Source organism: Stegodyphus dumicola, chromosome X2, assembly GCF_044657685.1.
Source record: "Stegodyphus dumicola isolate Sdum_Otavi_A_Nest chromosome X2, ASM4465768v1".
In the NCBI taxonomy this organism is placed as follows: domain Eukaryota; kingdom Metazoa; phylum Arthropoda; class Arachnida; order Araneae; family Eresidae; genus Stegodyphus; species Stegodyphus dumicola.
The window spans coordinates 56,234,474-56,247,449 of NC_140781.1; the positions used below are offsets into that span (position 1 = coordinate 56,234,474).

The 12,976-nt window shown below is 35.6% G+C and overlaps 1 protein-coding gene across 1 annotated transcript in view; it reads left to right on the forward strand.

Moving 5' to 3' along the window:
• The window catches only part of LOC118182333 (uncharacterized), a 129,093-nt gene extending 117,473 nt beyond the window's left edge, over positions 1–11,620 (forward strand). The window contains exon 4 of the mRNA XM_035351666.2: positions 11,087–11,620. Coding sequence (XP_035207557.1) covers positions 11,087–11,313 — 227 coding nt within the window. The 3' untranslated portion in view covers positions 11,314–11,620. The remainder of the gene's footprint in view (positions 1–11,086) is intronic.
• The last annotated feature ends 1,356 nt before the right edge of the window (positions 11,621–12,976 follow it).

Here is a 12,976-nt window from a genome sequence, read left to right on the forward strand (position 1 = left end):
TTCTTCTCTAAATCTTTCTATAATTTTGTTTTTCGCTATTCTTCTGCTCAAATACACAGTGATCTGTTTTCGTTTAAAGAAATCGAAGAATTGCAGCTCAAACCTCGATATTAATGACTATTTACCGAACGCGTCTCCTCGACATTCCCTTTAAAAATTGTATGGCAAAGTTCTGTACTTCTGCAGAGATTTCATTGCTGTTTCTTCCATTGCTGATAAATTTCACTAGTCATATTCTAAAATTAAGTTTGAGGCAAAAAATATCACGACTTGTTTATAAAAACGGTTCTAACTTGGAATACAACAAAAAGAATGCATACGAAAATGGCAACACAGCTTGATTGAAGGATTGTTGCCCAATGAATGGTTATGCGAATGGTTGCCAGAGCTTGGCACATTCTGAAAATTTGGCGTCTTCTACTAAGTTGGTTGCGATAGCACGTAAGTACCAAGTTGGCTTATTCAGAACATTCCGTAGCTATAACTGGTAAGCTGACTCACACCAGAATTTATACATAAGAAATCATTAATTTAGAAGAAGTGAGAAAATGTGAAAGGCGGGAATTTACTTGAAAATGTTTGTACGGCAAAATTCGTTTATTCTAAAAAAATATAGTAAAATTGAATGCAGTAAATAGAGCCTTACTAAGCAAGTGAAATCATAAGGGGGGCAGAATCATAAGGAACATTTATCATTCAGTTTGCAAGCCTTACGAATGAAATATGTGAAATAAGTTTCGCTTCGAATGATGGAAGCAAACACAACCTTATCTGCATAAGCGTATGGCATACGTGCCAAGCGTAATTCACATAATCAGACATTAGTTATGTATGTACAGCAGGTATGGCCATATAGTTTTAACCTCGAGCCAGTGCATCATGCGGACAGAGCTGCCGCGAGAGGCGACGATCTTTTGCGGTTTCCTTATTGTTTGCCATGACGGGATGTGGAAGAAGAATAGCCCTGCCCGGAAGAAATTTAAGAAAAAAAATTACAATTTAAAAGCATTTTACGCACTTAATAAGCTCCAGAGGGTGAACACGGGGTCTCGAGGGCCTTACATGTAAATCAACCAATAAAATATAGAATGTATATGTTAATTTAAAATAATTATGTATTGCTTTTCTTAGAAAGACAGGGATTATGGTTTAGCTACTGAAAATTAGCAGTTTCATCAAATACGCCAAAAACGGAGACGAAATTATTAATTATCAAATGGCTGAACGAAATGTTCTTCTCCTAGGCTCCCTTTTCTGATCAGTCTATTCATCTCAGCAATATTCATACTTTATTGTGTAATTGTTAAATTAAAGCTGCCGGAAATGATAGAAGAATATTCTTCGGATGCATAGGCTTTCTAAGCATATCTGCTGTTCTCAGATTACACTGACATTTGGTATAGTCATGCGTATATAAGCGCTTATACACAGTAATAATGCGATGCGCAATCGTGTTACTGATTTCGCTAATTTGCGTACAAAATCGAGTGCGAAAGAGATGACAATTTCGTTACGTAGGATTTCATAACGCGACGATTAAGCAATTAAAAGGGCCGCATATCGACCCGCGGGCCGGCTTTTGCTCACACCTGATGTACAGTATATTCAACGTTATTATCTAGTACCTTGAAATCTGCTAGGTTTCCCCCCCTCCTTTTTTTTTTTTTTTTTTTGTTATTATTTTCACGTGCACGATATTCCCCCTCCCTGAAAAAAAATTTCAGTTTTCCTTAGAATACCCTCTACTAAAGCATCCCTCCTCACAGGCAGATACCTATAACATTATTTGCCTTAATTAAATAAGCCAATTCACAGAACACTTTCCATGGTTTGGATAGTTAATTTAAGTTAGACATTCATTCTTTAAAATTTAAAAGTTTAAGAGCTATTGCAAAATTGTTGCTTATGTATCATTAATGCGAAAGAAGCTATTAAAAAAATCCCAAAGTGAATAAATTTTCACCGTTTCTTCGAAGCTTTTTAATATTTCTTTCAATATAATTAAATGTTCTTTTCAGCTAACTTTATGCTTCTCTGAAAATAGGTAGAGCGACGTAGGTAATACAATTTGTGTAGGGAGCTTAGAAACATAGCAAAGTCATTTGCTAATGAATTGCATGCTTTGTTGATCAATTAGCAAAATATTCAAATAATATCTGCTAAGGACAGGGTTTAAATTCTAAGATTAGAAGTGTCGGAGCCCTATGGAAGACCGTCAGCAAAGAGGAACAAGAGTAAATAAATAAATAAAATAACTATTAAACGCATTAATAATTTTTTAATTAAATAGTTAATTATTATCAAATTAATTAATAGCTATTTAATTAATGTTTATAAATTGTTATTTAATTAATAATTATTATATAATTAATTATTATTTATTGAAATAATTAAAGATTGAAGTAATTAAATAATTAAAATTAAATAAAATGTAAAGAGATAAATTGAAATTTAATAAACGATTTTTAATATAATTTTATTGTTAAAATAAAATTTTCGAGATAAAATTTCTACTGAAATTGTTATTCAATTACATAAAAGAAGTGCCGCAGCCTTCTTATTCAGGGCTCCGGTGCGTTCCGGCTAGAATTATGATTTATTACAAAAGCTTAAATTGCAGTTCTTTTATCATCAGAAAAATTAAATATACTTAAATTATAGCTGATGAAATTTCCAGAGCAAAACAGAATGAGGGTATGAGTGGGTGGAAACAAAAAATCAGATGAATCATGGTGAGAGAGAACGTTCTCTTTGACCGCGGCTCTCTGCTGATATAATTAAAGCCATCAAGCATATGTCTGTCAGGGGTAAAATGAGTTCTGAATCTGACTCCTAAGAATGAATGTAAAGTTGCTGTTTAAGCTTCCCCCCCCATTAGTGGATACTGTTGAAAGACGATGTATAGGACGTGTTTAGTTTATCTCAGTATTTCACTCTTATTGTACTCGCTGCCATTTAACGCACATTTAAGAACCCAAATTTTCCTTCCTGAGAGGTAACTAACTGTAAGCAACGATAACAAAACACTAGATACGCTGGCATGGCGAGAAATTTACGAATTCCTAAACAAACTCTCCCAAATTTATTGCCCTTTTGAAAGGGAAAGGTTTCCGCATGTGAGTGAAGGAACTTTACTTGAACGTCTTATGTTCTCATGAGTTCGTATTTCTAGGGAAACAGAGTATTGAAAAGTCTGCTTATTGTTAAACTAAAACGTTAGGAATTCTAAATTTTTCCCCTTTAAATTGTAGTTCAGTTTTATAAAAAGAAGTACCAGAGCTCATCTTATTTAGGGCTCCGGTGCGCTCCGGATAGAATTGTAATTTATCTTAAAAATTGAAAAGTACCGGCACAATTTAAGCACTAGCTAAGGAAGACATGCGTTCCTTCTTAAGAATTTCTAACGGAAACGGTTTGGTATATTTGATTATGGCAAAGCACTCGAGGGCTATCTGCCTAACGCGAGGAATGACTTTCCAAGGAAACTGGCTCTTATACACGTAACACATGGGGAAAACTACGAAAACGACCATGCAGCCAGCCCGTTCGCCGGGATTCGAGCCCCAGACCGAACTACCATTGTTTAGCGAATTTACCGCTCGGCCAGGGCTTCTAACGAAAACTTCCTCATTTTTGCATTACACATAGGGAAAACTGTGAAAATACTTAAACAGCTGGCTTCTGTGACTGGGAATCAAACTCCTGGAAGAAACATGTTCCATGGTTTTAGTCATTAAAACATTTTTAGCATTAGATGAGAGCAATATGCTCGTTTGACTAACTTTCTTCACTCTGATAATGAATTCCGAAAAACTTTATTATTAACTCATTGAATAATAAAGCAGACTTGCACTAAATGGTGAAATAGACTTTATGTTTTACATATGATGCTATTAATTTAAAGAACTATTTAAGTAAATCTTCAATTCTAAATATTGAAATGCACGTTCTAAGTACTTAAGTGCGCGTTTTCTTTTATATTTGCAAGCGCTTTCATATTTTCAAGTTGTTACTTGAAAAAAAAAAAAAAAAAAAAAAAAAAAAAAAAAAAAAATTCATTCTTCACTGTGATATCCAGAAATTTTTATTAAACCTCTTAATAATTAGTGCAGGATTGCGTTTGACGGGGAAATGTTATTTTTGTATTATATATGATGCTACTGGCTTGAGGAACTATTTGAGTAAACCTCTAATAAATTCTAATAAAAGGAATATATGCTGAGTGCTCAAGTGTTTTCTTTTATATTTGAAAGTACCGATATAATGTTGAGATAAGAGTTGTTGTTTAAAAAAAAAAAAATATATCAATTTTCTTTAAATCCACTGCAAACCAATTTGTTTAGGAATTTTAACATAACATATACTGTATTTTCTTGCGTATACCCCCATTTTTAGCTAATTTTTAGCTTCCGAAAATTAAGATGGGGGAAAACTGGGCGAGAAAGTTAATTTAAGAATGCAATAAGAATTACAATAAGAATAATAAATAAAAAGTAGTTATGAAAAAACTACTGATAAATATCAAAATATTATATCTTTAAGAGAAACCTACATTCCAATAGGAATACGTAGTCATATTGGCATTACAATATCTGACAGTAACTGAGCCGGACGTTTTGTGCATTTACCTTGTAAAGCCCCAAGGGCATCTCACGTGGAAAAGTATTGATCACAGGTCCCAAGAGATACGCAGGAGAAAAGAAGGGAAAGGGAGAATAAAAGACTCATATTTCGAAATATCGAACACATCAGTAGTAGATAAGACTACAATGAGCTTGAACGTAAATAATAGAAGTAAGGTGAAATCACATATTTGGAAAGTTTCTTAAGTGTGAGAACACCTGGCATGTCTAGGTGGGTTACCGAAAAATCGACACAAAATACGTTTCAAATAATAAACGCAAGGGGAAATAAAATGGATGAAATATTTCTAAAAAAATGCATATACAAATTGAATACACCCAAAAAATAAAAGTAATCAAGGGAATACAATTTACCAATAAACTACCCGTCGGAAGGAAAAATTACATACAGTAAAGGAAGGAAGAAATTATACGAATATTCTATAAATTTTCAAAACATAGCGCGTAAAAGCTAAGAGAAAAAAAATACTAGAAGGAATGTAGAATTGTTTTCTATCTAGTTGTAACAGACAGAAAATTATGCAGTAGAAACTTAGTTTATCGTTTTTCAATCACACGGAGACGAAAACGATGAATGCGAGAAAACGATTAAACTGGAAAGATATTATACATTGTAATAAAGTAACATATTATAAATAAATAATATTTATTCTTTCAGCACAACATACTGCGTTTAAAAATTACTTTTCAAAAAGAAAATTCTTAGATTGTCCTTTCTTTTTCGATTGAATATCGTTTCGTTTGACATTATAGTAGTTCAAGCTTTAAAATAGTTTCACTGTCTGCGACACTTCCACTTTAATTTAGTTGCTCCCAATTTCTAAAAGCCATTATAAATCGTACATCGGGACCGCGAGCCGCGTAATATGTTATATAAGGTATATAGCAAATATTTAGGAATATGCACTGAAGTAATAAGTATCGCTTACCTCCAGATTCTTGTGGCAGTAATCTTTGAAAACCGTTTTAACAGACTGAAAGCAAAGTACGGTAAGATTACACGAAATTTCAGTGTCATTTGGAATATATTGTGGGTGCGTACGGGTTCGGAATTGATTGAACGCACACAGGTCTAATGATAGGTTGATAAAATTTATTTCTATCAAAAGTAACACTTCAGAGATCTGAAACATTCCGCAGAAACAATCGGTTATTCTTCGCAATATCACAGAGTACAATCAGTAGTTATACTTCAAACTACTATGAACGTTAAACCCAACGCAATGCAAAACGCATCTATAGAGAAAGCTACCCGAAGGTACTCTGATCTCACGCTGAGCTAACAGCTAACAACAACTGAGAGCAGGCGCTCTCTCCGGCCTTATATAGTTTTCACCTGGTCACCAACATATTTCTAGTACTTTCTGCTTCTCGAAATTACTGGAAGGCAATAAGGGTCGAATTACGGCTACAGCTGATATAGTGATCAATTACATTTATTCAATTACAATACCTGTTATGGTGATACACGGACCAGACCAAAATGTCGCGAAATGTTCGCCAAGTTTGGCGACTTTTGGTGATTTTTCGTCAAATTTGGCGACAAAAATTAGTCAACGAAAATGTTGCCAGCTTGGCCCATATCGCCCCAAATTACCGAGATACTCATTTATTCAATGTTAAATTGCCCTGTATGTAATTGCCTTTGTATTCTTACTTTTCCGGCATAGCTTGTTTCTCTTAGATATTATGTTACATTATAAAAAAGAAATACAGCAATTTCATATACAATTGCACTAAAATCATCTATCTATGTAATCATCTATCCGAAAACCAAGAGTGATGGTCTGGGGTGCCATTTCATTTCATAGTAGGACCCCTTTGGTTGTCATCCGTCGCAACCTCACAGCACAGCGGTACGTCGACGAAGTTCTAAGGCCCGTTGTTTTGCTCTTTATGTCACACCACCCTGGGCTTACATTCCAGCAAGATAATGTCCGCCCCCACTCTGCACTGCACATGTTTCTACTGCTTGCCTTAGTGCTTGCTGAACATTACGTTGGTCAGCAAGGTCGCCGAATCTCCCTCCTATTGAGCACGTTTGGAGCATTTTGGGAAGGGCCCTCCAACCAGCTCGGGATGTTGATGATCTAACGCGCCAGTTGGACATAATTTGGCACGATATCCCTCAGGACATCCCCAACCTCTGTCAATTGATGCCAAGCCGAATAATTGCTTGCATAAGGGCCAGAGATGGACAAACGCGTTACTGACTTTTTCACTTTGTGAAGCTCATTTTTCACTTTGTGCGATCACAATAAAAATGTTGCAGTTTTCAATAAACCATCCGATTTTTCTCAAACTGTAATCATTTGTTTTTCTGTACATGTACATCACTTCTACCGATTTTCGTCCCATTCGGATAACACATTCTTAGTGCATCTCTTTTTTTTTTTTTTTTTCCCTAAGACTGTACGTTGCCAAACTTGTAGTTCAAAGAAAAGGAGAGCATATAATACATACGCATTTCAATTTTTTTCCTTATACAATCCATATAGAAAATGTTATTGCGGAAACATGATTTACGAACGATGATTGCGGTAAAATGATAAATCGGAAAATGATGGATGAGTAAATAAATAATGTTTCTTTTATAGAACTTCATTTGGGACCAGAAATAACGAATGATACAACGGATAAACGACCGTCACGGGAATGGGAACAGTAGATTGAGTCCTTTTTTTTTTTTTTTTTTTTAACTGGTAATCTAGAATGTGTGTGCCTAATATATTTATGTGTACGTATTGTATGTTTAATTTTTTACTGTTGTCTAGAATGTGTTTAGTATATTTATATGTAGGTATATATATTTCGTGTTTTTATTGTAATCTAGCACAGCGATCTCCAAACATTTTTCATCGCGTATCCTTAAGATGAAAATAAGTTGTACCCTATATAATATAAAGTAATTTAATATAGAGTGTTTATAAATGAATGATGCGGGTTTAAAAATCATTAATAAATCAATGTATTACTTTAGATAGGCAAAGGCAAATCTTATAGCAGGGGTTCTCAACTCTATGCCCGGCGATCATTTAACGTGTCCGATCACAATAAAAATGTTGTAGTTTTCAATAAAATTCTATGTGAAAGTTTTCTTATTTTTTAATGAAATAAAAATTGCGTCTAACGCAAATATCAGCACAAAGCGAAATGCGACCAATCTCTTTTTTTATGTGTGTGTATGTAATGAAACTGTGGTTGGATGACAAGACATGAAAGATTTGATTATGAATGCGGCACAAACTTGCATTAAAATTTTCAGTGAAACAGGACTCTTCCCATGATTCACTGTGAACAGAATAACAAACCCATGTAGATTTCTTCATAATTAGAACTGGTAAGAATGTAATGACAGAACACTTTTAGAGGCACTGAAATAAGAACACTGAGACGTAGATGCGTAGATACTTGAAGCTTAGAGCGTCCATCCATTTTGAAGAATAAGCAATCGAGCCGGATTAAATTCCTTTTATTTATTTTAATTCACTTGTGGTTACAATTCACTTGGCATTCTACTCGTGCTATTAAAAAACATTTTAAATTTTGATATTATTCCCATAGAAGCGAAAGTAGCAGCACACACATAATTGCAGAAAGACATCTGGCCAAGAGCAAAGCACAAGCAAAAGCAGTTCATAGAAAGGGAGAGAGTCAGTTTTTGGTTTTGGTCAAGAGGCATCTGCGTTAAGGGTTACGTAAGATCGCATGATTAATTTGAATGACGCAGTTTAGACTAAAGAGCTATTTTTAGAACAGATAGATAAAGTTCCCAAATGAAATAGAAAATAAAAGAGGTTATAGTGAATTAAATTTAGAAGGTTTGCTTTGGTATTTTTTATCTTACATGTATTTATTAATTCTATCCAACTATAAATTTACCTTGAAAAAGTAAATGGTGTCCACAGTCCAACAAATATTCTAGAATGCGCTCTTAGGGACAGAAAGGTTGAGAACCCCTGCCTTGCGGCATAAGTAACGGCAACTGTCCAAGTTTTTAATGCATTCATCTCAATCCTTCATTATGTGCACACTTGGTCACGCGACACACCATGTGTACGGTAATCAAATTCTTCCCGTACTCGGTGTAGCATATCTCCGTGACGGTCTGCAGTGCATGCTTTATCCGACCACGAACTTCCTCAAGGGACACGGACATTGGCGGCACATAAACTCGGTCTTTAACAAAGCCCCAAACAAAGAAATCATATGGAGTTAAATCCAGGGGACGGGGTGGCCAAGGGAGAAAATTGTTGTCTGCTATGGCAGCATGTCCAATCTAGCGTTAGTGAAGAACACTATTGAGAAGCTGTCGTACATTCCTATGGGGAAAAAAAAAAAAAAAAAAAAAAATGAGGTGGAGCACCCTCCAGTTGCAAAATGTAATCATCATAATTGGGTTCAGCTAGGGTTAACAGCCAGGTTTCCAACATGTCTAGAAATGAGTCACTAATCACATCATCGTTCGTAAATCATGTTCGTAATCATCATCGTTCGTAAATCATCCATCATTTTCCGATTTATCATTTTACCGCAATCATCGTTTGTAAATCATGTTTCCGCAATAACATTTTCTATATGGATTGTATAAGGAAAAAAATTGAAATGCATATGTATTATATGCTCTCCTTTTCTTTGAACTACAAGTTTGGCAACGTACACTCTTAGGGAAAAAAAAAAAAAAAAGATGCACCAAGAATGTGTTATCCATATGGGACGAAAATCGGTAGAAGTGATGTACATGTACAGAAAAACAAATGATTACAGTTTGAGAAAAATCGGATGGTTTATTGAAAACTGCAACATTTTTATTGTGATCGCACAAAGTGAAAAATGAGCTTCACAAAGTGAAAAAGTCAGTAACGCGTTTGTCCATCTCTGGCCCTTATGCAAGCAATTATTCGGCTTGGCATCGATTGACAGAGGTTGCGGATGTCCTGAGGGATATCGTGCCAAATTATGTCCAACTGGCGCGTTAGATCGTCAACATCCCGAGCTGGTTGGAGGGCCCTTCCCAAAATGCTCCAAACGTGCTCAATAGGAGAGAGATTCGGCGACCTTGCTGACCAACGTAATGTTCAGCAAGCACTAAGGCAAGCAGTAGAAACATGTGCAGTGCAGAGTGGGGGCGGACATTATCTTGCTGGAATGTAAGCCCAGGGTGGTGTGATATAAAGAGCAACACAACGGGCCTTAGAACTTCGTCGACGTACCGCTGTGCTGTGAGGTTGCGACGGATGACAACCAAAGGGGTCCTACTATGAAATGAAATGGCACCCCAGACCATCACTCTTGGTTTTCGGATCAATGATTACATAGATAGATGATTTTAGTGCAATTGTATATGAAATTGCTGTATTTCTTTTTTATAATGTAACATAATATCTAAGAGAAACAAGCTATGCCGGAAAAGTAAGAATACAAAGGCAATTACATACAGGGCAATTTAACATTGAATAAATGAGTATCTCGGTAATTTGGGGCGATATGGGCCAAGCTGGCAACATTTTCGTTGACTAATTTTTGTCGCCAAATTTGACGAAAAATCACCAAAAGTCGCCAAACTTGGCGAACATTTCGCGACATTTTGGTCTGGTCCGTGTATCACCATAACAGGTATTGTAATTGAATAAATGTAATTCTTGTTCGAAGAAAAATGGACCGTGCACTTTATCGCGAGACACCGTACAGAAAATGTGCACGAAATTCACGCTGCACTCAAACCACAGATCTAGACACCTCAAAACGGAGCACAAAGTAAGCCTTTTCTTCTTGCGGTGCCGTCTTGGAAACTGACGCTACGGCTGCGCAGTAAGCATGACAAGCAAACAGCAGGTGAGGAACTTGGACAGTTACCATTGCTTACGGTATAGGTTTTACGCGGGTATATGTCGATTTATTATTAATTTTTAACCGCACAATTCACTTATAAACACCTTATGTAAAGCAATATACTGTAATGTTATGTAATGCAATGTAATATAATATGCATGTGCTTTAAAGTTCATGTAGTTATGATGTTGAGCATCACAGACGCTAGTGAAACCAGACGCAGCGATTAATGAGAGAAGCTTCCATTCACGTGATACACGATACACGATCATACACTCGTAAGTAAGCATGACCCTACTTTTTTGGCGTACGGCCACGTATCATTTCGTACCCCACTTTGGACACCACTAATCTAGAATATGCGTGCGTAGTATATTTGCATGTATGTATTTTTTACTGTCATCTAGAATGTGTGTGGGTAGTAAGTATATTTATGTGTATGTATGGATTTTTCATAAGTGTGAACCCACACGCATGTATGTATGAATGGAGTGAGTGGCAGTGGAAAATTGTTAAATTAATTTAAGTAACGTAACTATTCATGTTTTGGCATTTTATCTTTACATAGAAACAAAAATGTAAAATATTTTCTCTTTTCTATGCATATTTAGGTGGAAAACTGGTCGCAGCTCCAGTTCTGGGAGTGCTTGCATTATGTGCTGGAGCCCTGGCAGTAGGGATTTCCCTTTTCGCCTTACCAGTATACGGAGGGGTCCGTTTGTATAGGCACTGTGAAGGACGACAGACAACTAAAGCTGTCAGAAGACATCCACCAACTTATCACATCCATAATGTTAATTTACACGACTGCTTCTTAAGAGCATTCCCTGAAAACTAAAATTTAAGTTATATATGCCCATACTTGTTGTTCAAGCAGCTGTTTCGTGATGTTTAATGATGCTGTTTCGTGATGCTTAATGTGTGTTTGTGCATTAGGGCTGTTATTGATCTCAGGAATGTTGCTTATTCATTTTTGGTCATTTTTGTTAAAATTGCATTAGTATTTATAATATAAAAAAAAAAAAAAAAAAAGCTAGATTTAAGAGTCTATTGTTGTAGTCTTGCTTTAAATATATTGTAAATGTAAGTGATGTAAGTCTGTGTTTAAAACACTTGAACTACTGGAAAATAAAATTTTAACTCTTTCCAGCATACCTGCTTATTTCTAACATAGCAACATTCACAATCGGTTAAACAGTAACATACTGAAAGACTTACGAAGATTAAACAGTGAGGTGTGAGATTAAACTTATAAGATATTTCTCCTGCCTTCTTAGCATGCCTTCGTGGAATAGTGATCAGCAAGCTCGACGCGTATTCGAGAGGACCGTGGTTCGAGTCCCGGCGAGGGCATTGCTCATTTTTCATTTTTCCTGCTTCGAAATAACCCTAACGTCTCTACAAACTTACTACTGAAAATGTGAAAAACAAATAGCCTTCTGGTTTTTTTTCTGATTGTAAATAAGATAATTAGATTGTTCCGTAATAATCGTGTAATAACATATATTAGTAAGTGATTAATTTTCATACATACTAGATTATGAGACCCACAGTTCAGAATATCAATGAATCGTGTTATGAATATTCTGAAGCCGTTATTCAAAGCAACAAATATTTTTATCCTGAGAAGAAAACTTACATAAAACTCAACAAATGTAACTAGAACTGAAAGTATCCACTAAAACTAATGTTTACACAGGTGTATGATATTTAAATTATACACCGTTGTAGAGACATTAGGTATTTTTTGGAAGCAGGAAAGAAAAAATTAACAAAGCCTTCGCCGGGAATCGAACCGTGGACCTCTGGAATACCGGCCCAGTGTGCAGACCACCACACCACGAAAGCACGCCAAGAAGGTGGGAGAAATACCTTATATACAACCCCTTTTGAAGGTCGACTGGGGTTTTTAGGGAACCCAATCGCCAAATCCTGGGTGGGGAGAAATCATCATCCAACACCTTTTTTTTTTAGTTCGGGCGCCACTGTAGAGACATTAGGTATTTTTGGAAGCAGGCAAGATGAAAAATGAGCAAACGCCTTCGCCGGGAATCGAGCCACGGATTTCTGCAATACCGACCCAGCGTGCAGAACCACTACACCACGAAGGCACGCCAGGAAGGCGGGAGAAATACCTTATACCGTATCCACAAAAGTCCTTTGATCTTTATTACGCTGCTATTTATTGATCGTAGTCATGTGCTTCCAATTACAAAATTGTTTTACCTAGCGCAATTATTCATGTTTTGCAAATATGCAAATATTTATGAATTCATTTTCAAATTAAAAAAAAAAAAAAATCAGTGTTACGAAAATTACGAAATCTAATTTTTTATATGGTCTTCCAGTCCTCATGCTTATATTTAGGAAAGTTTTATACTTATTATGAAAAATAAAACATACGCACAAAAACAATTACTATTGTATGATAAAAATTGACCCAGACATTTAATTTTAAAATTTGGGAAAATTTGACGTATTTTTAACTTGCCTAGAAGTGT